The sequence below is a fragment of the Gymnodraco acuticeps genome, unplaced genomic scaffold, assembly GCF_902827175.1.
Source record: "Gymnodraco acuticeps unplaced genomic scaffold, fGymAcu1.1, whole genome shotgun sequence".
In the NCBI taxonomy this organism is placed as follows: domain Eukaryota; kingdom Metazoa; phylum Chordata; class Actinopteri; order Perciformes; family Bathydraconidae; genus Gymnodraco; species Gymnodraco acuticeps.
Window position 1 is genome coordinate 118,367 of NW_022990165.1, and position 27,866 is coordinate 146,232.

Genomic DNA, 27,866 nt, shown 5'->3' on the forward strand with positions numbered 1-27,866 from the left:
AGGGGAGGCTAAACGCTCAGGTCTTAAGGGAAAGAGGGGCAGGAGGCATCAACAGAATATGAGTGCATCACTCTGACAGATCAATGAAGGACTGTGTACCGCACACACTCCTGCTGACTCATACTGTAGGGAGGGTGAGGAGGGGGGCGCTGAAGGACAAGGACAGAAGGAGTGAGTGGGAGGGAGGCAGGAAAGGACAAAAGGCGATGATGGAGGTTAGCGAGAGTAAGAGAGAGAAAGAATGGATGTAGCCATCCTTGAAGATGGATATGAGGTACATTGTGTGTCACAGAGACAGGTGTGGACAGTTTACAAAGAGGAAGGAAGCTAAGGGGAGGATGTGCTCACTGAAGGCCTCAAGCACCAGGAGGGTAGAAAAAACCAATCGATTAATGCAGCGGTCCACAAACTTGGGGTTGGCATGATCGACAAGGTCACAAAATGAATGTAAGGGGTTGCAAAATGATGACTCGTTTCCTCCCAGTGTTTCATGAGAAAAGTGCTCCTAGACCTTTTTTAATGTTTCTATGACAACGATATTTCCACAACATTGCTTTAGTGAGACAGACAAGCATCATCACCTCCTTGGATTTGATCATCTGTTTGTGCTACTATATATTTGCTTGACAGTGTTTTTTCACTGTGCACCACCCAGAACATTCTTGCACTCACACTTTTTATGAATGAGCTTCTCCACTCAGTCTGACAGCCATAGAGTGAGGGAGGAGGACGATCAAATAAAAGTCACACACTCACCGCCTTCAGATAGTCCGTAAAAAGACGCTGGGCGGGGCCGCTACTCCTCAAGACGGCCGGATGGGACAGAATGTTTTCATTGGAATCAATTGAAAAAAGACTGATGATCAGAAAAAGATGCTCTAATTAACACAATTCTCAAAAAGGAGAAATGCTCCAAAGAATTATACGGTTTGTTTTAAATGGCAGTATCTGTCCATCAGTCCACCCTTTTATTCCAAGCTGTAATACCTCAATACGTTTTAGATACATTTCCATAACATTTTAAAGAGGCATTCATATTGCCCTCATGGAGGAATTGTAAATATTTTGACAATCCCCTGACTTTTTATCTCAGGCAATTTTCAAAAAATAACTCTTTATGTACTATTAGCATGCTTACATGCAGGTGAGTAAAGTAAACCTTACACCTTCTCCTACACCACTGTGCCTTCGTACTGTATAGCCTCACAGAGTGCTAACATGACTGGAGACTCACTTTTGTTTCCTCATAGTTTTACAACTCCAGGGCCACAAAGTATGGAGAGAAATCTCTTGTTGATTGTTACGGCTCACAACTTAGTCATTTGTTAATATTCTGTTAATATCCAATATTTTCTTTAAAAGGTAATGAAACCAGGAAAAAAGTCCATTGTATTTAACATATATTCAACATTGTTTACAACTTTATATGGAGCTTCTTGTGGTCCTTTGTTGTGTGTCCGTACTGTTATTGTTTATCTGAGCTCTGCTGCAGCTACATTCCCTCCAGTGGGACAACAGGGAACTGAACGGACATCTTGACATCAAAATCAAAGATGGGTCCTGACCCTCTGTATGCTTTTGGTAATGACTCAAATGTGTCTATTAATGAACAAATCTGCAATTTCTGTCTTTTGCTTTTTTTTGGGTATATGAAAAGAAAAGGTTTATACCATTTCTCAAAACAAGGTGTTTAACGTCAAGTTTTATTTTGCCACAGTCAACATGTTTCAACCTTCAAAATTGTTGTTTTCTGACCATCAATGAATCAATTAACCATTAAAGCTTTAAAACCATCAAGCTACTCGATGCACCAACACACACACACACACACACACACACACACACACACACACACACACACACACACACACACACACACACACACACACACACACACACACACACACACACACACACACACACACACACACACACACACACACCACACACACACACACACACACACACACACACACACACACACACACACACACACACACACACACACACACACACACACACACACACACACACACACACACACACACACACACACACACACACACGAGAGACAGAGAGGGTAGCTCTGTCTCATCTAAATATAGGACCTCAACAGCAGCACAGCCTTAAATATTTCATTGCCTCCTCTCCTCTCCAGAAATGAAGAAGGGGGAGCCAGGGGAGAAGAAGGGGGAGATTGAGAGAGAGGAGAGAGAGGAGAGAGAGGAGAGGGGGGGCTGCGAGGGGTTCTTGAGACTGAGATCAGTACAAAAGGGATGTAGTCTAAAATAGGAAAAAGGCACAAAGGAGAGAAGGAAGGATGGAGTGTGGAGGAGGGAAGCTGAAGGCATGGGAATCTAATCCCCCCCACTCTTTTATGCAAAATAAGAAGAAGTATTTCTGGATTTCTTCAGACAACTGAAGCGTCATGGTCCATAAGGAGGTTATCTTCTTATGTATGTGTCACCAAAATCTATGAATCACTTCAGAATGAGGCAACTTGTTGAGGTATTGATAAGTTACTGCCTTCAAACAGCCTGGTCTAACTCTCAAAATTCAGAATAACATACAAAAATAACAGATTAATGCCATACGGATTTAGAAACTGTCAAAAACAAATCCAGCCTCACAGAAATGTGAGGTTTCTGCACAAAGCTAAGGGTTTATTCCCAGCAGCGGTGTCACTCTGCGTTGGCCTCGCTGTCACTTTGAGGAGGATAACGTGTTGCTTTGTTGCTGCTGTAAGCTGCCCTTCTCCCTGCTCGCCTGTTGTGCATATTGTGCACTCTGCAGCATGCTGAAGGGGAGATAAAGGTTAAAGCCTCATCTGCAGGGATCTGCAGGGAGCTGCAGCGGCGCGGACGCTGCATGCTCAAGATGCACAAACACAGTTGTATGAGTGCAGAGAGCCCTGCAGGAATTCCTCCCAATGCACACAAACATTCACCAATCAGGATAACACACACATTTTTGCTCCTGTGCTCTTTGTTCTGCCGGTGTTGTAGAGTGATGGATGAGTCGGCATGCGGAACACATGGAGGGTCATTACAGGGGGCCTTTCAAAGCCAGACACCTACAGAGAAAATGGGCTCCACAATGGAACAAGATAGCATCACAGACGGGCAATGATGGAGCAGAGGCACAACTCCCCTACACACAGACCGCAGCACGCGCATACACACATCTGTCTGCATGCACACGCCCCATCTGTCTCTCTCACATAATTATACACACAAAGAGAGGTAAACATGAACACGTGACTCAATACATGTGCCAGACTATCGTGGAGAAGTCAATTGAATAATCAGTGAAAAGCTTCATCAAAACAGCAATCACAGCAGATGTAGTCATCAAAATATCTGAAAGGACTACAATGTGTTTTACTCTTTGATTTTGTTTTGGTATAATTAAACACTTATTTTGCATTTCGAATTTTGTTGTTGACATTTTCTTTTTAAAGGGATGTTTAGAAATGGGTGCTGTTCTATAGGAGCCAGAAATCTGTATTTTGGCAAAGATGGGTAGTATCTCTCAACAACTGTGAGATGGATTACAATGAAATGTTTCATGCTCCCCAGAGGATGAATTAACTTTAGTGGTCCCCTGTCTTTGCTTCTAACGTTACCATGAAGGTGACATTATGAGTTTAAACAACTGTTGGATGAATTGTCACAAACTGTTATATATATTGATGATCCCCTAAGGGTACATTCTACCACTGCGGTTCCTGACTTTTCATCCAGTACAACAATTTGATCAACATTGTATTTAAATACCAAAAACCAAATGCACCTTTCTGTTTAGTCATAATTAGCAAATATTTAGCACGCTAGATAGTACTAGGTACTAAGATGGTGAGCATGCAACATCAGCATGTTAGCATGCTAATGTGTGAAGGACAGCCTCTGTTAATATACTGTATTCTAGAAAGAACAACAATCCACATTAGAAGTCATTGCAATTGGCTATAAAAACTATAATGTCTTGTGTGGAAAAAACCCAAAACATTTGCTACGTCATTGATTTAGCCACTTCAACACACCATAACTATACACCATCTAGTAATTGAATCCCACAAGCAGTGATGGAAATAGCCTCTTTGCCCCAACTTACTGTCTTTACTTTCAAATGACTATTTCAAATGAACATTAGTCACCCCTGGTGATCAGAGCATCTATCAGTCATTAGAGGAACTTCAGCTTAAGCATTGATTTTGATATTCAACTATGGTGATTCCTGCTTGGTGCAAACACATTTTGCACCAACTAATACACTAGACAGACCTAAATAAAATCTTGTATTGCTCACAGAACAAACCAAGAGGGCAATGAGGAGAAATCCCAACAACATGGAGCTATTTCTAGCAGTAGAGATTGATTGAATGACCAATACATTCCAATGATTAAAACAAAGTGCTCTGGGCTAAACTAGGGACAAAAGGTTGGACTTGCAGATGTTCTCTATGCAGTAAATGGAGAAAAACATCTAGACTTGTCTGACCTCCACACAGGACATGTCTGCCAACAAACATGACCCTGAAGGACCGATGCAGTTCTCTACAATACATCAGCCAGCCCCATAGCTTTTAAATGATTGAGTTTTGAGTATGTAAGTCGCTTTGGATAAAAGCGTCTAAGAAGTGACATGTAATGTAATGTAAATGCCTCCTGATGTGAGGGTTTTCTAACATTTCAGCAGTATTTTCATTTCCTTTTTCCTCCATTTCTGTGTGTGTACATCAATGTAAACTAAGGTGACAGTGTCAACCTCTCCTGGGATTAAACTACAGGTTGAAAGTGGGAATGAATTCAATGTATTTTATTCAGAATTGTTTTGCTGGAGCTTGAAATAAGAAGCAGCTCAAGGAGTAAAGAGTTCCCTGCTGATGTGATACTTAACCATGTGTAAGGAGCTTGTAATGACAGGGATGGAGTGCTTGTTAACATTGGCTGAAGATTGTAATGCTACACAATTAATAACACGTGACAGCTACTCATTTTATAACATAAACAAAAGCTTAAACGTTTACTTGACGAGTGGTTCATTTTGTAAAATGTACAAAAAAGAGTGAAGTGAGGACAACAAGTCTGGTGTTAAAGGAAGATGGTGCGTGCTTGATTTTGTTCTGATGTAAGTGGTGAGGACAAGTAGATTTGCTGCAGTAAGAAAGACCTCATGTGAACTGAGCTCAAATTCAATAAACAAAGGAGGAGATACTGAGATGGTGCCTCGTGTTCACGATGCAATACTTTTTTCACACACCTAATGTTCATCTGAATGATTTTTAAAGATTGTTATTTGTGTCCATTCTTTGATTTCCAAAAGGTTTTTAACAGTGGATTTACTTTGTGCATCATGTTTTGTAGTTCTGAGAGCAATATGAAAAGGGACAGTCCTGAAGTGAACCTCAGTGAATCAGACCGTAAGAGAAGGTGCCAGTACGATGAAGGATTGAATCTATATTTATGATTTTCTCTGCTGAAGAGGTGGAGAACATAATGACCAGTAGTCTTCACAATGACCTGTCCTTAAAAGACTCTCAAGACTAATCCTGCTGCAAAAGGCGGGATAATGGAGATGCGTGATGTTAGAATTATAGAAAAGAGAAGGTTCGCGGACATACCACTTCACGTCAACCATCTCTAAATAATTCTGGAGAGCTAAATAACATATTGTTTATTATAGCAATGTAGTTGAAAGTGCCCTAATAGCGATGTAGAAAAAAAAGAAAAGAAAATCATTCAGTCAATTAGCGACATAATGTAATATGTGTAATATGCTGCTGCAACGCAAACATTTCCCAAATTGGGATCAATAATTATTATCTTATCTTATCTTAATCCCTAGCGCTGTTACCTTCAGAAATAAGTCATTGTTATTTTAGACTACCTTTGATCTGCAATACTGCTGGAGGCTGAACTAAATACAGCGCATTGGTTTAAGTTGAGAAATAAAATGATTACTAAGTCAAAGTGGTTATCTGAGCAAAAACTAGAAAAACAAAAGGTTGTGTTAACCTCAACTTTAACCAGCTATTTAAGACCTTGAGCATCATTTCAGCAGTTACAAATATCTAGATAAACTACCGATGTAGCTCCTTTAACCGCTTGTTGCCCTTTGCTGTCCCGGCACTTACCTCTTGAAGTGGCTAAGTAGGGTGCCAACCAGCTCCCCGATGCGGCTCTCATTGGAGGGCACCATGCCCTGCAGGCACACCACCAGGTCCCTGCTGTCCTTAGTGTGGAACACCACCAGCTGGTCCTTCCCAGGGGACACGCTCACCCCGGTCACCTGGGACAAAGAGAGGCAGAGGACATACAATTAAACACAGATAAACATGTACATACTGTACAGAGGAACACAAACATGTGAAAAGGCAGCGATGTGTGTCGAGAAACAGATCACATAACCATCTGTACTATAAACACAAATGAAGAGCATATACAGACGCAGATGCACATCATGGAATTAAAGTTGGCGCACCCCAGAGGACGTGAATTCACTGGGGAGGAAGAACAAGGCTATAATTCATCACATTTAACCTCTACTGGGACTAAAGGGAGAACCTGAACTTCAGTATTCAGCACATCTCGTTTTAGTTTGAGAAGAAAAACCTTCATGATGAAAAGGTACTGATAGTCATTTTCTTTTCAAAAGAAATGCGGTGCAGTGTGGTTATGTTAAACTTGATGGACATTGTTTATGAATTCTTACATTTTCCATAAAGGCTTTTAAGCTAAAGTTAATTAATGTAAACTGCGGTTTACCGTTTTATTACCATAAGCCAGGGGTCGGCAACCTTTTCGATATGAAGTGCCATTACAAAAAAAAATTGTTATCAGCGTGTGACGATCGTGAATTATCAACAGGAGGGCGGGGGGAGCCTCGCTGCGGGGAAGCAGTGTGTGGACCTGTCAGCGCAACTTACATGACGCCGAATTTAACAAACACATTTAAATAATTGGTTTAAACGGCATAATAATAAGGACGATCGTCCGTTCTGTGATTCTCCAGAACACACATGTTATGATATTAAGGTCATGCAGAGTGAGATGAGATCGCTGTCCCTTTAAGAGAGAGAGGGGGGGGGGGGGGGGGGGGGAAGCTGTCCATTGAACGACAGGTTGAGATTTGTACCATTACCGGGGCCAGTTTTGCAATGCTCTCCCCAGATATTTCAATGAGAGATGAGCAGATCACCACTGGGCTTTCAACTAAAGACACAGCCACGCAAAAACTGCGGCATTTGTACAGCTCCTTATGGGTACTGCAATTTGTGAAGTGCTTTCCTCTGTGGTGAAACGATCAGCACTGCACCACGGAGGAAAGCGGCAGAAAGTCGCCTGGAGTTAAAGAGAGCGGGGCTGCATTGCGTGCATGGCTTCCTTCTGCAGGTAACGGGGAGACGCGCTCTGGCGGCGGTCTCCTTCAGGATCCCAAAATAAAATCTAAATATTTTTGCACACTTATTCCTAGAGTGCCACTGGTTACGGTGCCGCATGCCAGTGGTGGCACGCGGCACCGTAACCAGTGGCACAGGCCAGGGGTTGCCGACCCCTGCCATAAGCAATACAATAGACTTAATTTTCCATATTAAATATAGCCAAATATTTTTGTTTGTTTTATAATGGATACAGATACATTTCAACTTAAAATAGGCAAGTACAAGTTAGTAAGACTTTACAGTTTGATATCAACAGTAAAGATTGAATTGTACATATTTATGTGTGCATTATGTATAAGTTCATGTTGTTTTAGTACATCCTTTAAAAAAAGGACCATTGCGTACCTCGTTTTAAAGTAATTTAGATATATTTAGATATAAGATTGGTTGACAGCACTGGGTCATTCACTATAAGGGGCGTTAAAATCACAAACAAAACAACATAGATCTCATACAGTATAAAAGCCTTTTAAAACCCACCCACAATATTCAAATCTAACAACAACTTTTAACTTAACTTAACGTATCATGGATTACCTACTTAAGGATGCATTTGTTTCTAATTTGCATGCTTCATTAAGTCTCAGTATACCGTTTTGTGTTAAGAGCTTGTGAAGCTCTTGCAAAAACTGTACCGAAGCAAAGACTGCTGAGGTGTTCTCAGTATCTGGTGTCTGTCGGTGTCTCCCACTCAAGGCTTAAATCAGCACTTGCAGTAAAGATGTATTGATCAGAATCCCAAAGGTCCAATCGAATTTTCCCACTCAGACCCCCAAATGTCGTACGAATGGAAAGCAGCCGGGCTCATGAGCTCAGTTTTGCGGTTGGATTGTTTACCTTTACAGGTCTTCAAACACAACAGGAAGAAACCAATATCCTCACAGGTAAACGCATCTCACGAGAAAGTGGAGCTCATTAAACCCCCATTCCTTTCCCTGTTATACTATTATCTCGCTTCCTTTTCCCCTAGATTTCCTCCATGTCTTTTATCATCCCCTGCCTTAGATTTCCAGCCATTTATTTCTCTCTTAATTTGTCTTTCTAAGCCAAGGCATGTTGAGGAAACAGCCGCAGGGCAGCCAGTCAGGTGCATTAATATCCACTCAGCAGACTGCAAAGCTGAGACAAATTCCTCCATCAGGGGAGGACAGGATGCTTCCTGCGGCTAAACAACAAGCTAGCTGATTTAGCTCCGACGTGAAGCATGTGACTTCGGAAACAAACACTTCACGCAATCATCATGAATTAAAGCCAAAAGCCATGCCTCTCTGTCTAGCAATCCACCCGCAGTTAATTACATGGAGCCGATCACATTTACATTTATATTAAAGGCTTAATTTATTGGAACCACAGTCAGCGTTAATTAGTTGGGTAATGATACATTCAGATGCGTTTCCTTGTCTAATTTTTGGTCTTGTTTCACCAAATCAGTTTTACTCTGAGTATGAGACGTGTTGGAGGCATTTATCTGCCAGGCCATCTGCTCAAGCGTCTATCCGACCCACAATATGAGAAAACTTCAGGAAGACACTTTTCATTACTGCAGCCCAAATTACCCCTCATTACTGAAGGGGTCATTTGTGTTGATAACTAAAGGCTCCTACACTGAGGTAATAGGGATCTTGCAGCCCTATTGCATGCAACTCTGAGCAACATGGGTAATAGGACATCTTGGTGCCAATATGTGTTTTTCGATACTATATCAAATTTGAGGCCTTTTTTCGGTGGAACATTTTATTGTAAAATGCTAAAGACCTGGAAGACATTATCCAACATCTGAAATCCTCCTCCTGTAGCCTCCACATCATCCCGACAGGATTTTTTAAAACAGTTTTTCCTTGCTTGGCCTCAGATATACTACACATAGTAAACAAGTCTCTTCAATCAGGTGTATTTCCACAGGCCCTGAAAACTGCAATAATTAAACCGCTCCTAAAAAAGCATAACCTAGACAAAACCATAATGAATAATTACAGGCCAATATCAAACCTTCCCTTTTTAAGCAAATTGATTGAAAAAGCAGTTTTTCAACAGTTGAGTAATTTCGACGGTTTTGATGTGTTTCAGTCGGGTTTTAGACCTAACCACAGCACTGAGACTTCACTTGTTAAGGTCTTAAATGACATCCATTTGAACACAGACAGTGGCAGAATATCAGTGTTAGTATTATTAGATCTCAGCGCTGCCTTTGATGCTGTTGACCACAACATATTGTTAGACCGTCTTGAAAACTGGGTGGGAGTTTCAGCAACATCTCTAAACTGGTTTAGCTCCTACTTGAAGGACAGAACAAACGTTGTCTCAATAGGCAATTACAAATAGACCCTGATAAATATGTCATGCAGGCTCCTCAAGGCTCCATCTTAGGACCTTTGCTTTTTAATATTTGTATGCTACCTCTGGCTAAAATTATTAAAAAGAGCGATCTAAGCTATCACATCTATGCAGACGACACCCAGATTTATTTTAAAATTACACCGGGAGACTATTCTCCGATTAGAACACTGAGCAAGTGCATTGAGCACATCACTGACTGGATGACTCAGAACTTTCTCCAATTAAACAAACACAAAACTGAGATCATTGTTTTTGGAGCAAAGAAGGACCGATTAAAAGTAATCACAGAGCTTCAGTCGGCAGACTACAAAGTAACTCACAAAGCAAGACATCTGGGTGTAGTGATGGACTCAGACCTGAATTTTAACAGTCACATTACAAGTTATTAGGTCTGCATACTACCAGCTGAAGAATATATCAAGGATTAAAAAACTAATGTCACAACAGGATTTAGAAAAACTTGTCCATGCTTTTATTTTCAGTAGACTCGACTACTGCAATGGTGTCTTCACAGGGCTCACTAAAAAATCTATCAGAAAGCTGCAGCTGATTCAGAACGCTGCTGCTCGAGTCCTCACTGACACTAGAAAAGTGGATCACATCACTCCGGTTCTGAGATCATTACACTGGCTTCCAGTCTGCCAAATCATTGATTTTAAAATACTACTGCTAGTTTTTAAATCACTAAATGGCTTAGGACCGAGGTATATAGACGACCTACTCCATCACTATGAAGCATCCAGGAGTCTCAGGTCTTCTGGGTCGGGTCTGCTCTCTGTTCCGAGAATAACCACTAAACATGGAAAAGCAGCTTTTAGTTATTATGCCCCAACAATTTGGAACAAACTGCCTAAATCGTGCACGTCCGCCGAAACACTTCCTATTTTTAAATCCCGACTAAAAACGCACCTATTTGCCGCTGCTTTTAATTGAGCTGCCCATACTCACACTACAGTATATGTTAGAGCCAGTATTTTGATTTGATAAGAAAGGCCACCTAATTGTGACGTCTGTAGTCAACGCACTATAAAGGACTACAATTCCCACGGCGCCGGTGCTAACGCCACAGTGATGGGCAACCTGTTGAGAGACGCCGTCGAGGAACAATTTTTAACCGTACTCAATCGTACTCGTAACCGTACATACAAACCGTACAAGTTATCAAGAAAGAAAGAATACCTACGTTGTGTTGTTTTATTTGAGTTTTGCCTATTTCTTTTGAATATTGTAAAGGCCTATTTTTCTTTGTTGCATGTGCAAAGGTTTGTTATTTTATTTTGAGCAAATACATCGCAACATCTTCTAAACCATCGGAGGCCAAGCAACACTTCAAACTGTGAGTACTTTAAGGAAAGAAACGAGTTAGAACTGTCTGTTTAAGACGTCTAGTGGCTTGGTGGAAAAACAAGGAAGGAAGCCACGACATTGTTAAAAACTCTCGGGACGGACAAATCCGTGTGGAATTAAATGGTTGCCACCATATTATTATAATGAATGAAATACTCTTGGAAATGAATGGATACGAGTGAGTTTACAGGACTTTATAGTGAACAAGGAAGGACCGCATTGACTTTCTGGATTGTGACAACGTGAATTTCTGTGGAAAAAGGCTTGTGCCGCATGTTGTGGATGTTGCAATACAGTATAATCGAATGCTGGAAGTGGAATAAATTCGCTTATGAATAAAGTGTGGAACGTAACTCAAGGAGCGCATCTTGAAAAGCGATTTAATAAGTTTGTCTATCTGGCTTACTGCCGCGGATCCAAGCCGCACAATAACAAAGCGCAACATTAAAATAAGGACAGCTGTTTACAAGTGGATGTTTAATGACAATAAAGCATAACAATGGCTGAAAAGGATGAAATGTGAAGTTTGTTCAATGAAACATCCAACAATATTGCACATCTACAAGAAAAGGATTGAACAAAAAGACAACTCTGATAAATACACCCAAGCAGCTTCTGTAAGCAGTGCATTAGTCTCTTTCAATGGCAGAAACCACACTGGGGCCGGTGGTCAACAAACCCTACCCATTATCCCAGTTCAAATCAAGTTGTCAAACTCGAACCAGACTGTGCAGACTTACACATGTATGGATCAGGGAAGCACTGCAAGTTTCTGTACTGAAGCCCTTCAACAAGATTTGCATGCCAAAGCCAAGAGAACAAAAATCCTCTTAAAAACAATGGGTCAGGAGAAAATGATTGACACTTCCTTTGTCAAAGGTTTTTGAAGTGAGTTGCATCGAAGGCAATGATTTTTATCAGCTGCCTAAAGTCTACACACAAGAGGAAATTCCTGCTGGAAAAGAGCACATTCCCACTCAAGAGACCATAAATAAATGAAAATATCTAAGAGAGATTAAGTTGCCTGAATTGGATTGTGAAATCGGGTTGCTTATCGGAACAAATGCACCAAAGCCAATGGAGCCGTGGAAAATAATAAACAGTCAAAATGGAGGACCTTTTGCTGTTAAGACAGTCCGAGGTTGGGTTGTAAATGGACTGAATCAGGAAACCACTGAATCTGAGAATACTTCATGTGCCGTTGTTAATCGGATATCAGTGACAGATTTAGGTGAGCTGCTGGTGCAGCAATACAATCATGACTTTCCAGAGAAAGGTTGTGATGAGAAGAAAGAGATGTCAGTTGAAGACAAGCCATTTTTAAAGATCATGTCAGATTCAGCTCAAATCAAAGATGGACATTATCAGCTTGAACTTCCATTCAAACAGAAGAATATCATGATGCCAAACAATCGCAAACTTGCAGAGCAGAGAGCAGAATCATTCAAAAGGAAATTCAAAAGGAACAAAGTTTTCCATGATGAATATAAAATGTTCTTGGAGGCTGTGATAGCAAAAGGTCACGCTCAGCTACTGCCCCAAGAGCAGCTCAAACCTGAGAGTGGAAAGGTGTGGTACATACCACATCATGGGGTTCATCACCCAAAGAAGGGCCAGATTCGTGTAGTGTTCGATTGTGCCGCATCTTATCAAGGATATTCATTAAATGACAAGCTTATTCAGGGTCCCAATCTTACCAACACGCTACTTGGTGTGCTCATTCGATTCAGACAAGAACAGATAGCTTTCATGGCTGATGTGGAGGGGATGTACCATCAGGTCAAGGTGGCTCCTGCCGATCAAGATTATCTTCGCTTTCTTTGGTGGCCAGGAGGAGATGTCAGTTTACCTCTCGCCGAGTACAGGATGACATGTATTTGGTGCCACTTCATCAGCAAGTTGTGCAACCTATGCTCTCACTAAAACCGCTGAAGACAACAAAGATGATTTCTCTGCAGAAGCTGTTGACACTGTCGGAAGAAATTTCTATGTTGATGACTGCTTAAAATCTGTCGCTTCTGCTGATCAAGCTGTGAAGTTATGTGAAGAACTCAAGGATCTTTGTGCAAAGGGAGGATTTAATCTGACAAAGTGGACAAGCAACAGTAAAACTGTGCTGGCATCCATCCTAAAGAGTAAAAAACCCAAAGAGGTAAAAAACCTGGACTTAGAGACCCAAGACAATCTTCCAATAGAAAGAGCCCTAGGGATACAGTGGCATGTGGAGGAAGATGTTTTCAAGTTTCAAGTCTGCTTAAAATCTCAACCAGCCACAAGGAGAGGCATCCTTTCAACAGTCTGCTCTGTGTATGACCCACTTGGATTTCTTTCACCATTTATCTTCACTGCAAAGCATGTCTTACAAGAGTTGTGCAAACTCAATTGTGGGTGGGACGAAGAAATCCCGGAGGCTCTCAAGAAACGGTGGCAAAGATGGCTCATGGGATTAAAGCAGATAGAAAGCTTCAAGCTTGATCGATGTCTGAAACCAAAGAATTATGGACAAATTAAATCTGCACAATTGCACCATTTCAGTGATGCAAGCGAGATTGGATACGGTGTTGTCACCTACCTTAATATGACAAATGAAGATGTTCACATATCCTTCATGTCAGGAAAGTCACGTGTCGTGCCTCTGAAAAAAGTCACTGTCCCAAGATTGGAGCTCACAGCAGCAGTACTGGCAGTACGCATGGACAAGATGATCAGAACCGAGCTGCAAATCCCATTATGCAAATCTGTCTTCTGGACTGACAGTACATCTGTTCTGAGATACATCATGAATGAAACGCTAAGGTTTCAGACATTTGTAGCCAACAGAATAAGTCTGATCAGAGAAGCAACAGCAACATCACAGTGGAAATACATCAACACTAAACTGAATCCAGCAGATGATGCATCTCGGGGATTGGCAGCAGAATCGTTCTTGAAATGTGAGACTTGGATAAATGGTCCATTGTTTCTGAAAAAACCTGAGGACAAATGGCCTGAGTTTCCGGACGCACATATTTGCACATTGCAACTGACCTAAGTGGCACAAGCAAGCTAGTGCATCACTACTCTGATTGGAGGAAACTGAAAAGAGCAGTTGCATGGTTCCTTCAAGTAAAACATCTCTTGCTGCTTTCAAGTAAGAAGAGGAAGGAAGTTACTTCTACTCAAGCAAAAGAACCAAATCGAATAAAGCTGATTGAGAAGGAGATGAGTGTTTCAAGACTCTATGAGAGGTCTCACACTCTCTAAGGATAACTTGGATAAGGCTGAAGCAGCATTGTTGTGTTTCTGTCAAAAACAGTCTTTTCCAGAGGAAGTGGAAACTTTGAAAAGGGGAAAACCTATCAAAGGAAGTAGCACACTGTATAAATTGGATCCAATGTACGAGAATTAATTGATAAAGGTTGGAGGAAGGCTAAATAAAATGGCAATGCCTGAGGAAGCAAAGCACCCAACCATTCTTGGAAAACACCAACATGTCTCTAAAACCATACTTCGAGATATTCATCAACAAGTTGGTCACAGTGGAAGGAATCATATGTTATCCAGGTTAAGACAAAAATACTGGATACCATGTGCCAATGCATTAGCCAGAAAAATAATATCTGAATGTACCGTGTGCAGACGCATGCATGGAAATGCAGGAGAACAAAAAATGTCAGATCTGCCAAAAGACAGAATTACACCAGACCTACCACCATTCACATATGTTGGAGTGGATTACTTTGGCCCACTGGAAGTGAAAAGAGGACGAAGCATTGTGAAACGATATGGAGTTATCTTTACCTGTCTAACAACCAGAGCGGTGCACTTGGAAGTAGCTCATTCGTTAGATACAGATTCATGCATTAATGCCTGCAGACGTTTCATCAGCAGAAGATGGACAATTAAGACACCCTGTCTATCTCAAATAGAATATGAAGACTGACTTTGTCTGGCTCTTTTTGAATTTTTGTTTATTGTTATTAAAGATGCCCATAACAATAGGGGCCGGTATGTTAGAGCCAGTATTTTGATTTGATAAGAAAGGCCACCTAATTGTGACGTCTGTAGTCAACGCACTATAAAGGACTACAATTCCCACGGCGCCTGTGCTGACGCCACAGTGATGGGCAACCTGTTGAGAGACGCCGTCGAGGAACAGTTTTTAACCGTACTCAATCGTACTCGTAACCGTACATACAAACCGTACAAGTACCCTTTAAGTTGTGAAGTTATCAAGAAAGAAAGAATACCTACATTGTGTTGTTTTATTTGAGTTTTGCCTATTTCTTTTGAATATTGTAAAGGCCTATTTTTCTTTGTTGCATGTGCAAAGGTTTGTTATTTTATTTTGAGCAAATACATCGCAACATCTTCTAAACCATCGGAGGCCAAGCAACACTTCAAACTGTCAGTACTTTAAGGAAAGAAACGAGTTAGAACTGTCTGTTTAAGGCGTCTAGTGGCTTGGTGGAAAAACAAGGAAGGAAGCCACGACAGTATGCCTTTTCAGTCATGTATATACCTGCTGTGTTTATTTATTTAATTTATTTCATTACCTTTGCTTATTATGCCTGTTTTTAAATGCCTTTTTAATAATGTATTTGTTCTTAAATGTCGTTTGCTTTTAATCTGTAAAGCACTTTGAATCGCCACGTGCTGAAAAGTGCTATATAAATAAAATTGCCTTGCCTTGCCTAATATAGTTTATAAAGGGCTTTTAGAGATACTACTAGATATCAGGAAAGAAGCCTCAATGATTTTATTTGTTTATTCTTTGGATGAGTAGATTAGATTTGGATCTTTTATCTCTCCTTATCTTTCAAGGTCTACATGATGGAAAGGAGGTTGTATGGTTAATTTACTTTACGTCATCTGTGATCCGTATACTCCATACAGTATGTTAGCAACCTATTACTTTAGTGCACTTTATTTAGTTTAAAAACATTTGGAGAGTTTTCCCTCCTTAAATCACGGCTCTTAAGACAAAAAGTGTCATATGCTCTAAAATTGTAAAGCAACATGTTTTCAGATTTACGAGTCTTTTACACTTCTAAATATTTATGAAAAATCTGGAAATACTATGCATATCCTATCCTAGCTCTTTCTTTGAATCACACTGAATGGCTAACGGGGGCTATTACAAAGGGACACGTTTGTGTTACACAGGAGGACTTCACTAAATAGTTTGCTAATGTCTCGTTTGCATTAATAAATGTCATGTTCCCAAACAGCAACACCTGTGGGTGTGTTTAAGTGAAAGCACTTATGAGCGAAGTGAGTTGTCAATGTGCGGACTGGACCACAATGTTTTAGTGAAGTGCTCTGAAGACATCATATAAATGGCAGGTTCTTCCAGTGCATACTTACTATGGGAAGAGCTTATTGGTTATATAACACATCCCAACAGTACTGTAAAGATAAAAGCAGCAGGTACAAAGGGTGGGAGCTCTTTCATTAAATTAAAATAAGAAAATAAGCTTCAGTGTCTGTAGCTATTCATGTTGTAAGGCTATGAGGGCATCAGCAAGGGATGTTTACGAGTCAACTGCAGAGCTGCAGCCATCTATTACTCTTGAAACTAATTTGATTAAAAAAGGGCCACTAAAATATGAATATGTCCTGCATTTCGATGTTTTAATTTAATTAGATATATTTTGCTGTAGGACGGACAAAACGACATTTAAAGACATTACTTGAGCCCTTGAGAAACTGGGATGAACATTGTAATGAAGTGATTAAAAAAGGACCTATTATGCTTTTAGGGGTTTCCCCTTTCCTGTAGTGTGTTATATAGGTTTTTGTGCCTTTTTAAAGCATGGAAACATGTCACAGTAGAGGCACAAAATACAAATACAAACATGAAAATGAGCATAATTGAGCCCTTTAATCTATTAATCGAGAAAAATAATCTGTACATTGATCGATAATGAAGACATTTTTGTTGCAGCCCTAGACATATTGTCCCCCCTGCCTCTGTATGAACTTATTAACAGGATTATGCCTCACCATGTTATCTCTGTGATCTTGTTATGTTTTGCATTATTTGACTGTTTATTACAGACAACAGACACCTACATTTTTGTAGCATATGCCTAAGAATGACATAATATTGTCTTTATAAACAAAGTCTATACAACCACACTGCATTGTGGGGTTTGTAGGTGCTGAAAAACCAGGCTGAAGTGAAAGGGATCAACGGATGAATGAAAATAACCAGCCCACGAGGCGAGAAAGAGTGCGAGGAAATGGAGAGCTGCAGGGATCACAAACAGGGAAACAGGGGAGGAAAAGAGCGCACATGCAGGAGAGCGATTCGTGCACATGCCTGAACGACACCAGACATCAGCTGATCTGCCCTGCCGCTCGGTATCCATGACAACGCTGTCTCCTGGGAAGTTGGCATGACAACCGCGGGAGGAGAGAAGTGGAGAGAAGAGAGAGGGGAGAGGGGAAAGACAGCACTAGATAGGGAGAGGGGTGAGGTGGGGGTGGGTGGGTGTAGGAAAAGAATAGGAAGTGAAAGATGGTGGGATGAGTCACTGATGCAGAATGGATTTTTCACCATTTCTTCACCAGAATTTGTTTAATGATCTAACTTTTGCTGCACAGGGATTAATTAGCTTTTAAGTCATTTGGTAGACAGTAGTTGGCCCTTCACTGTAACCATCTATCAGCTGTTATGCTGCCCTGCAGGAGGAGCAGTAAATAACAGGGTAGCCAGAGGGGATGCAGCGGTGTTAGCTTATCAGTGCTAATCAACAACGAGCTAACTGCTTTCCCCTCCGTTTGACCTTCTCAGATCGATAGCTCCGCGTCATGCTGCCGTGGGCTACTATACATCTCTATCTCACCCTTCTCACCCCCATTTCTCTCTTTACACTTCTTCTCACCTGCCTTAACAACTTTTCACCTTGACCAATTCACTCACCCACATACTTGACATTTAAAATGGCCCAGGGTAATGGATACAGCAGGGGAGTGGTTCTAATCACTGAAGGGATGGTGACTAGAAGATTGAATGGCACCTTGGGGCTGACGACTAAATGATGTTAAACGATAAGGCCGGCCATTTCCTATACTTCTCACAGTTAATAGATCCAGTGAAATAACTAAACCAAAAGCACTTTCCTGTATAGAAAATGTAACTCAAACATGGGTTATTTTGTGGATAAACACACATTTTAAGCTCTATTGCGTTTTTACTGCATATTTACAGTATGTGGGATTGAGAAAGAAACAACAGTATGGCTGCATTTTAAGATGTTATTATGCCGATTATTTTCTTAATTTATCGCTTAGTCTATATAATGTCTGAAAAAAGGGCCCCAGTTTCAAAGCCTTTACATGTCTTATCAGTCCAAAACCTAAAGATATTTATAAAATATGATGGTAACCAAATATGGAATTTTCCATGTTTAAAGTGGACCTATCATGCTATATTTGAATAATATATTGTCGGGCCATACCTATATAAAACATGTCTGTGAAGTTTTTTTTTCAAAATACCAAACAGATCATGCATTTTAGTCATGCCTCATTTCGCTCTATTTGCTCTATTCCAGCCCTGTTTTTGCAAGGGCTGATTCTGCTTTTGTGGCAGACTACAGCGCCACCTACAGGCCTGGCATATCTACTACAGCGTCTCCAGCGCTTTCGAGCGGTCTCTCATTCCCCTGATAGGTGGAGAGTTGCCCATATAGGCGGAGCACCCCTTTTCTGACGTCAGAAAAATTCAAATAATAATCAGCTCCGTTGCAGCCCCGTTTTTAGAGATTTGGGTATGGAGGAAAAGAGAGAGGGTTGTGTTTTCTGACACTTGGTGAGTTCCCTGACACACTTAACTGGGGACACATATTCATGTATAAAAGACATACAAAAGTGCATTTTGCATGATAGGTCTCCTTTAAAAGGCTGAAAAAAAATCATTTTTGCATGAAACTAATATTAATTGGTTAATGTTGGGAAAATACTAAATGTACTCTTCCGATATCAGAGTAGCACATGATAACAAAGGCCCTACGTAGCTGTGTACGTAACAGGATGTATGATTACCTAGAAGAGCATCAGGACATACTGTTTTAGGCGTATGATAGCTATGTGACAACGATTAACATGATGATTCAGCCTCTATGGAGATGGACATATGACTAGCATGATCCTTTCTGGCGTGGGTCTTAGCTGATCTAAACTAAACATTGAATACTGCTTTGAACCGGTATTCTGCATCTTGTGACTGTAACCCTCTCTTGTATAAGCATGTGAAGGACACTGTTCAGGAACTAGTCGTACCAAATGCTCTGTATGTGATGACTACTTCCATTCTTGAGAGAATAATAAATACATGTATCCTGATATTGAAGCTCAAGCCAGTGACGAGAGATATTTTTCTAACAGTTAATTAAATACTAGGCTTTTATTTCAATGCCAATCATTTTATAATTTCATTGACTGATGGTTGCGGGTCCAAACTACAGAGTTTTTGTTTTCATGGTAATGAAGGTGTTGAATTTATGTGATTGTAATGGTTTTATATCAGGCTTTGGATATACACAAGGATGTTGGTAGGATTAATTCCCTGTTGTTTTTAGGAGTTTCTAACGGATTTGTTGCAAATAACAAAAATAGAACCAGACCTTTACTTTTAGAATTCAACACATTCCTAATTTATAAAACAAAAGCAGGAACAAACATATGGTTTTGTGGCTAAAAAGAGGGGATGCAAAGCTGTTAATGAATCTTGCCTCAAGTACACATTTGGCTATAATGTGTGTGTGCTGTAGGACTCTTGTTCTGTCACTTCCAATGTGTGAAAGCTGCAAACCATAGTACCTCCCCTCCATGTCCTTCTACAACGCTGAAGGCCCTCCATATGCCATGTTTATGAGACTGAGCTTCATCTCATCAGCTCAATTTGTGTGTGTGTGTGTGTCTCACTCTCTCTGACTGAACAATAACTAAAAACCTCCTTAACTCATGCTGCTCTTCCTCTGCCACCATCTGCCTCAAATCCATCTCCACATTTCACCCCCAGGTGCAGCGATACAGGCTCCAGTTGTCCATCTCCAGCTCTCTAATTCCCTCTTGTCACTTTGTCAGATTGAACACTGGGGTGTCTCATCACAATTGTCACTGCACACCGTATGCCTCATATCTCACTCATTTCACTAGATGCCGGGGGTGTATGCGCCTCAGAGATGAATGCATAACACCTTCACTTCCTGTATCGTTTCTGCCCCACGTCCAATACAATGCATGTATCATAGCTCAATAGCACAAGGAGAGGAGGTTAACTCAGAAATATCAGGAGTAATCTGTCCACGCATTCAGTGTTATGCTGTTTTCTATTCTCTTTTTGTTTTCCTGAATAGTAAATGTTTCTTCAACTGCATAAATATGTTGGTGCATGATATTGTTGAGGATATTTATGACTTTTACACATTTTAATGCATCATTTGTAATATTTATGAATTAAAATGTCGGAATTAGGATAGACCTATGTTATAGATATTGTCAAGTCGTTTTCTTATACGTTTTTTCAAACCACGAGAAATAAGAAACTTTGAATAAGGAAATGCTTATTTGGTCACCTGTAATGGCAACATATCCTCTTTGATAGAAGCTGTTATTTATAGACTTTTTAGCCATATTTTCACAATGCCTTTTTTGGAACTTGGTTGTCATTATATACATTTTATGTCAACAAAGGATTTTAGTCTTTGCCCATCTGAATCGTAGGTTATCGGTATGTTTGTTTAATGTGTACCATAACGAAAGGTGATCAATTGTTAGCATTGTTGACGTCCTGAAGTCTTTGATGACAGCCAAATAAAAAGCACATTTCCCAAAACTGTGTTCTTCTGAGCAGGTCGCAGAGAAAGGTTGACAACAAATAACATACATTTGAGCGAGAAATGGAAAAAAAATGCAACCTACAGTAAGATGAATCAATGTGTGTCAATGCTTGAAGCAAACAAGTAGCATGAAGTAAACACATAGCCAAACAAAGGTCACACTTGCCATGGAAACAGCTGCATGAGCTGTGTGCATTGAGCAGCCTTAATGGGCTTATCACAGTGGGAACACGAGTTAAAGCAGCCAATTGTGGAGCTGGATGAGATTTTTACATATTGACATGTTGCAATAGGACTGGAGAGATGTGTGAATCCGAGATAATACGGTCACCTCTGCCAAAGCTGCTATCCCAGGCAGCAGTATATACAGCAGAGCAAGAATACCATATCGTTCATGTTATGCTGTTGTATAAAATGACTGTCTAACAAGAAGTCTAAAGAAGGCCTGCAATTCCTCATTGTTTCAAAATCAGATAATTGTAACGTTTCATTAAAAAGGAGTGGACTGTGTTTCCAAAAGTGTGATATAAACAATTATGTTTTTTGTACTTCATTCACATTATTCATGTCTTTCTTATTCGTATAGGGATACATATACGAATAAGGTTACATTTTAGGTGAATCACAACAAGACTATGTTTGGTTAAAGGATGTTGAGGAAATAGGATTTGAGCCATTTGAATTTCAAGTGTGTAACATGTAATATAATTAAAATCAAAACAAATTCAGCATTAGCCATTCTCATCCTGAACTTATAAATGTAAACGATATGCTTTATTGAATTGCACCTAGAAGATATCTCTTGTATTCAGCCATTATATTAATCTTCTTTTGTAATCTGCACCTAAATCCTATTACGCCTGTGTCTAATGTGTTTGTGATAAAGGGTGCTGATTAAGGAGTGGAGTGTGCCGTACGTTGTAGAGGGGGATGCTCTTCATGGGCTTGTACTGCTTCAGGGGGTCCATCTTGTACAGGTGGCGGTCAGTGAGGAGCACAGCCCGGTCCTCCGCCTTGTGGAAACGGTTGATCTGAGAAACACAAAGCATCTCATTAGTCACCCCACAGGATGAGAGCGCACATACAAACACCCTGCAGGGCGATGGCTCCAACCCCGAGCCGTTGGGTTTGTTTGTTTGTACAGACAGATGCATGTTGGGACTGTGTGTGCATGTGGTTACTAGAGGATAAATACTCTAAAGGCTCCTACCTTGCGCACGTTGCAGGAGAACAACACTCTCATGAATTTGTCTTTCCGCTGCAGCTCGCTTGAAACCAGTGTGAAGGATGAGGCGATGTCAGGGCTGTCTCGCTTCTGTCGGACAAGAAAGACACAGAAAACTTGTTAGAACACTCGTCTAATCTTAAAGTATTCGAAGACAGTATAGTATTCATCAAATGAAATGAGGTTGTTGGGACATTTATCCTTTTTTATACAGACTGTAAAGCTGCACTCAGCAGGCGGCTCTACTACACTGACGTTGCCGTTGTGTTTCAGCTGAACAGCGCAGCTATAAATCTAATATCTTCTACCAAACTTTTTCAATTTATACATTTTTCGAATCCCATGCAACTTAAAAAATGCAATATTATGGGGAATATGCTTTTTGGAAGTATAGTAAATATGAAGCAGGTTTGTTTGGCTGAGCAATAAGGCTGGAACATGGGGAACTACATGCTAGGCTCTGTCTAAATACAAAAATAATCCTTCATCTATTATTGCACCTTGTTTGTTTAACCTGAACAAACTGCAGTGGGACAATTTGCTCATTTACTTTGGTCTATGTCGCAGACTATTTGTTGGCTAGGAGCAGTGACTTCCTGGACTCTCCACTGGTTGCCTGGCAACTGGTAACAAATGGTTTTAATAGCAGATATTTGATGACAACATTTCACGAGTTACCAAAGACTTATTGATGTTTGACACGCAGCCCTAATATAGATTTTAAAAGCACAATACCAGTGAGTAACAGCCCATGCATGCTACACAGTAACACGAAACACAAGCCTACATTAAAAAACAAACACGCATAAGCAAATCTCGGCTGCATTTATTTGTCTGACTGACTCAGACTACAGAAAAACTACTTGGAAATGATGATTCACTTTCATTTGCATTGAAAGATAGGGCATTTGTACTGCATTCATGAAATGTATTAGGTCCCAAATAGGATTCACTTAACTCACTGATCAAATCTCCCTTAGGTTGAAACAACAACTCGGATATCAAATCAACATGTTCTTTGTAGTGTATATGTTGTTTCCATATTACAGCTCATAAACAAACCAAAGTCTGGATAACAGCTTCCCAACTCAGGAATGGGATAGTCCGTATGTGAATTCAGCATTGAGCTTGTTGCAGCCTTTCATGTGTTGTCATGGTTTATTCTCTCAAGCTTTCTCTGTTCTTGTGTTTAGTTTTCTTCTTTAAACATATTACAACTGTACATAACTGTACTTCCTCCCACCTACTCACCAGGTAGTTTCCTTCCCAGGCTCTCTGTAGCCCCAGGTCGGCCCTGTGTCCCTTCAGGGCCTCCAGACTGGCTACCTTAGCCCTCACCTGCAGGGTCTCTTCTGGAGAAAGGCCTTTGATCAGGGTCCATGCCCACCACCTGGAGGTAAACACATCCAAACACACACAGAGAGAAGTAAGAGCAGAGAAATATCGACTCTCTTCGTTGCGACTGCAGCACTGGGCCTTGATATGTGGGTCAGCGGGGCGATGGGGCAGGACTGCAGCAGACCCCAGCTGTAGTCCAGTTATTGGCCTTTCACTCACACATACTGACAGGCAACATCATTCTCTATACTGTGCCTTGCTTCAATTGAAAAAAGCAAACCAACAGACATTGAGATGAAGGCAGTGATGTGTGTTTGATGGAGGAAGAAAATCAATGCCCAGTGTGAGCCCAAAGCAGAAGGAAACATGTGTAAGTTGCTTCAAACGGTCTCATCTGGATGGGAGAAAGCACTGGAGGCCATGCGCTCTCTCCTGCAGTTAGGGTCAAATCCAGTTTTTGTTGAGGCTATTCAAGAAAACGGTTTTCTTCAAAAGGAAGCAATATATATAGGGTTCATTATCTGCCTTTGTTTTGAAGAACATCATTCAGTATGGATGCATTTTTAAACATTTAACTACAGATTTACTTTATGTTTAGGGTCAATTCTCTTGTATTGCAAACTGTTTACATGAGTTCTGTAAAAGATACAAATTAGCAACAAATATAAGTAATAACCTTTTTCTAGAATCTTGAAAAGGCAGCAGATATACAGAATAGAGGAAGTAATCTTATGTAAGAAGTGTACCTGTTATAGATGCTCCTAAGGGCCTCTTCAAACTTGCGCAGGACTTTGGGGGGCGTTGGCCACTTCACGTGCCTGCCATGATCCTTCATGGATCGGACATTTTTGAAGCGCCGGTTGACCTCACGGATGTACGACTTCACCTTGTAGCGTCGGTACGCCCGCAGGATGACGAGGGCCGCTCTCATTCGCCGGTACCGCATCCTGGCTATGGTGCCCCTCCACACCTGGAGACACAGATTAACATCATGACAATCTATTTAACTACAACTTCAAAAATATTGTGCATTAAAAATTAAATGTGGTAATGGAGCCTTTACCTCATGCGTCTTCTCCTTCCACTGTTTAAATTATTTATGAACGGAAACTGCTCTGCTAAGAGTTGTGTGTACATTTGCATGAAAAAATCAGTTTGACACAGCCATGTTTTTTGTTAACGTAAGTCGTTGTGTACCTGCAATGCTTGGAGGTATTCTGACTGAAAGAAAATCAGCATATGAACTTACAGTTAATAAGAAGGCTTACACTTCTACACACAATTCCTTAAACTGACCTTAATGTGCCAAAGAAATATCCCCTTTAGTACTGGATGATCTTAACTAATACATATATTATGAGGGGACATTTAGAAGTGCTGAATCTAGAATATCCAATACTTGGTCTATTTAAAGCTCTTCTGCTCCGGTGGTGAAAAGCTCATCATAAAAAAGTACGACCTGTGCATTAAAATCTAAATATAGATTATGCTGTTAAAGCTAATATATGAATGTGCGTCAACCCGTCATACTGCCAGTGTCTTAACTTAGAAATGCACAAATAAATTGTTCTTTCTTCGCTCATAATTAGAACTTATTTATTCCTACATGTTTTTTTGTAATTCACTGTTTGAATAAACATGGGTTCAGACGTAAACAAGGGCTTAAATAAGGACCCCCAAGCCTGGCTGTAACTAAACATAGGTTGAGAGGCTATCCGACCCTTTAAAACATGAATAATAGATGTAAGTGGGTCCCCAGGGAACCATAACTCCTGATTCCCCCTCACTACAGTCACCACCATATGCTCCCCTATTGCTGTATGTTCTCTCCCTTTCTTACACACACATTCCCACAACTCCTCCACTATGTTTACATTTGTTTTCCTACATGGAACCTAAATAATCCTCAATAATTAGTGTTTGAGCATCACAGTCCCAAATGAAAGGCAGTACTGCAAAATAGGCTCACTCCCAAATATAATAGAAGTGTAATACAAAGTAATAATGGAGATCATGCATATGTAATCCTTCAAAGTGTGGGGGTGGCCCAAGACACAGAAAAGGATTTCCTGCATTTGCATAATAAAACTGTGGAGGAGGCGGGTTCACCTGATGAGACTGCTGCAGTAATAATTGGCAAATAAGGAGATAAGTCATGCACTGCTGGGATATGGAAGCAGCATTTGTATTCATATCCTTTAAGATGATGCAACCATTTCAGCCGCACACGTGTCTGCAAGTTGCACTATGGCATTCTGTTATAACTTGAAGCGTCACTTTTTAACTAAAGAAATTTGATATGGAGTACACTGGAGACATAACTGAATGCTTCCCAAAGAACTGATTCGACAGCATTTATTCTGAACATGAACGAGGACAGCCGAATCACACTGAGATCAAAGCAAGAAGGCCAGTCAGCCATTTCATCTTCTTGCCAGGCGTGTCACCGTGTCACTCAGATAAAGACAGTTTAATCTGGATTCTTTTTAAACCCTAAACTTTTTTTAATCATGTTCTAAGACCATTTATCTAAGACATCCCTTTACGGCATTTTTTATAAATGATTTCTTATTATTTTAGATATTGTTATTTTAAACTTTATTGACAGAAAATGTTGTATAAGAGAAAGTAAACGTTATTTTACTATAAGAGTAGAATTAGATGATCTGCATTAAGCACAGACTTAAACATGTCTGTGTTTGCACAAACGGATTTTTCATTTACAGCTAAAAGCATTGGAATATGCTTTGAGACCTTGAGACGTTAAACCTAAACGGTCACAGAAAAAGTATTGCCAACATTATTTTGACAGTGATTTAAGTGTTTTATTGGACATTAATTGTACTTCTAAAGTTGATAAATGTACTGGTATTTATACAGTATTTTGATCCATGTTTTGAACCGTGTTAACAATTGTGTAAAGGAAAGTGTTTAAAGCATGTGCCTTTACAGGGACTGCAGATTAGACTGCGAGAAATTAGCTAATTGCTAAATCTGGTATAAATCATCTCTACTCTTCTGAGAATAATATGCGCATCATTTTTAAGAAGAGACCTTAACCCTTAGATGCATAAGTGGGTCTTTTTGGACCCGGTGAGGTGGTTTTCTTGAAGTATCTTTGTAATTACATTTTTTATCATTTCATATTCCAGCTATTCCCAAAAAACATGTTTTGGATATCATGCCATTCACATTTTAAATTGACATCTTAAGAAATTGTAGTTTTTGTATTACTACCCCAAGCTTCCATAAGTGGGTCAAAAAAGACCCGCATGCATTTCCTCTGGCATCCTCTGGGAACCTTTGATTCTGACAGGAATACATTCACTGTGGACCACACAGACTACATCACAAGTGACACCTCTCAGGAAGATTATTTGACACAGCAAGATCTGATACCTGTCAGTATAATAATAATAATAATAAATTATATTTTTATAGGGCTTTTCAAGGAGTCAAAATTGCTTTACAATATAAGGGAAGGTTAGGGTGGGGGGTATAGGTCTATCACACTTGATCAACCGGCATGGATTGATTGGGGGGGGGCTATGAGTAGACAAGAGGAGAAGAGATGAGTTTTGAAAAGGGACTGGAATACTGTGAGGGTCTCAGAATAGCGGAGATCTTTGGGAATATGTTCAAAACGTGATTTTTCGTAACCAAAATGACAAAAAACACATATTATTCTAATACGGGTCCTTTTAGACCCACTTATGGAAGAGTGTAGGGTCCAGTCACTCGTGCATCTAAGGGTTAAAAAAAGATCATTCAACAAAAGACAGTAATAGCATAGCTCTATCCTTTTCCAAAGTCCCACTGTTTGCATTTTCTGCCTCATTTATCACTTGAAAAATATGCTCCAACTCAATTTCACACAATTCTTAAGGATGAAGCATCTCCTTGAGGATATTCAGCCACTCCGAAAGCTAAACATCTATTTAAAAACACATTTTAGCATACACTGTCTTACAGCTGATAAAAGGGCTGTTCTTTTAGTTCATGCTTTAATATCACCTTTTTCTATTTATCGCGCTCCGTCCTACAAACAAAAGCACATACTGCATTTATATCTACACGCTCTTTTTGATTTCTTTGTTTTTATGCAAAGCAACCGACATCCATTCAGAAACAAAATAAGCTTGTCTAATACTGTGTTCTTTTTGATGTGCCTGTGAAAAGAAAGGACGTTATGCGACGTTTCCCCCACACTGCTCTCTCTTTAATACTTCATGGATGACAGTGAGAAGGAAGGAGCAACTACATATTCATCACTAATCGACCCCTGAGCTGACTCTCCCACATGATGAGAGGAATAAATGGGCTTTACCGTCAGCCCAGGCTTCAG

General features: G+C 40.3%; 1 protein-coding gene across 1 annotated transcript in view; it reads right to left on the minus strand.

Annotated features, from left to right (window-relative positions):
- myo1d (myosin 1D) overlaps positions 1-27,866 on the minus strand; it is a 120,853-nt gene that overhangs the window by 23,660 nt on the left and 69,327 nt on the right. The window contains exons 17-21 of the mRNA XM_034217540.1: positions 24,268-24,491; positions 23,435-23,573; positions 22,169-22,273; positions 21,876-21,989; positions 6,137-6,291 (exon numbers count right to left, since the gene is read on the minus strand). Of these exons, the coding sequence (XP_034073431.1) occupies positions 6,137-6,291; positions 21,876-21,989; positions 22,169-22,273; positions 23,435-23,573; positions 24,268-24,491 (737 nt within the window). The remainder of the gene's footprint in view (positions 1-6,136; positions 6,292-21,875; positions 21,990-22,168; positions 22,274-23,434; positions 23,574-24,267; positions 24,492-27,866) is intronic.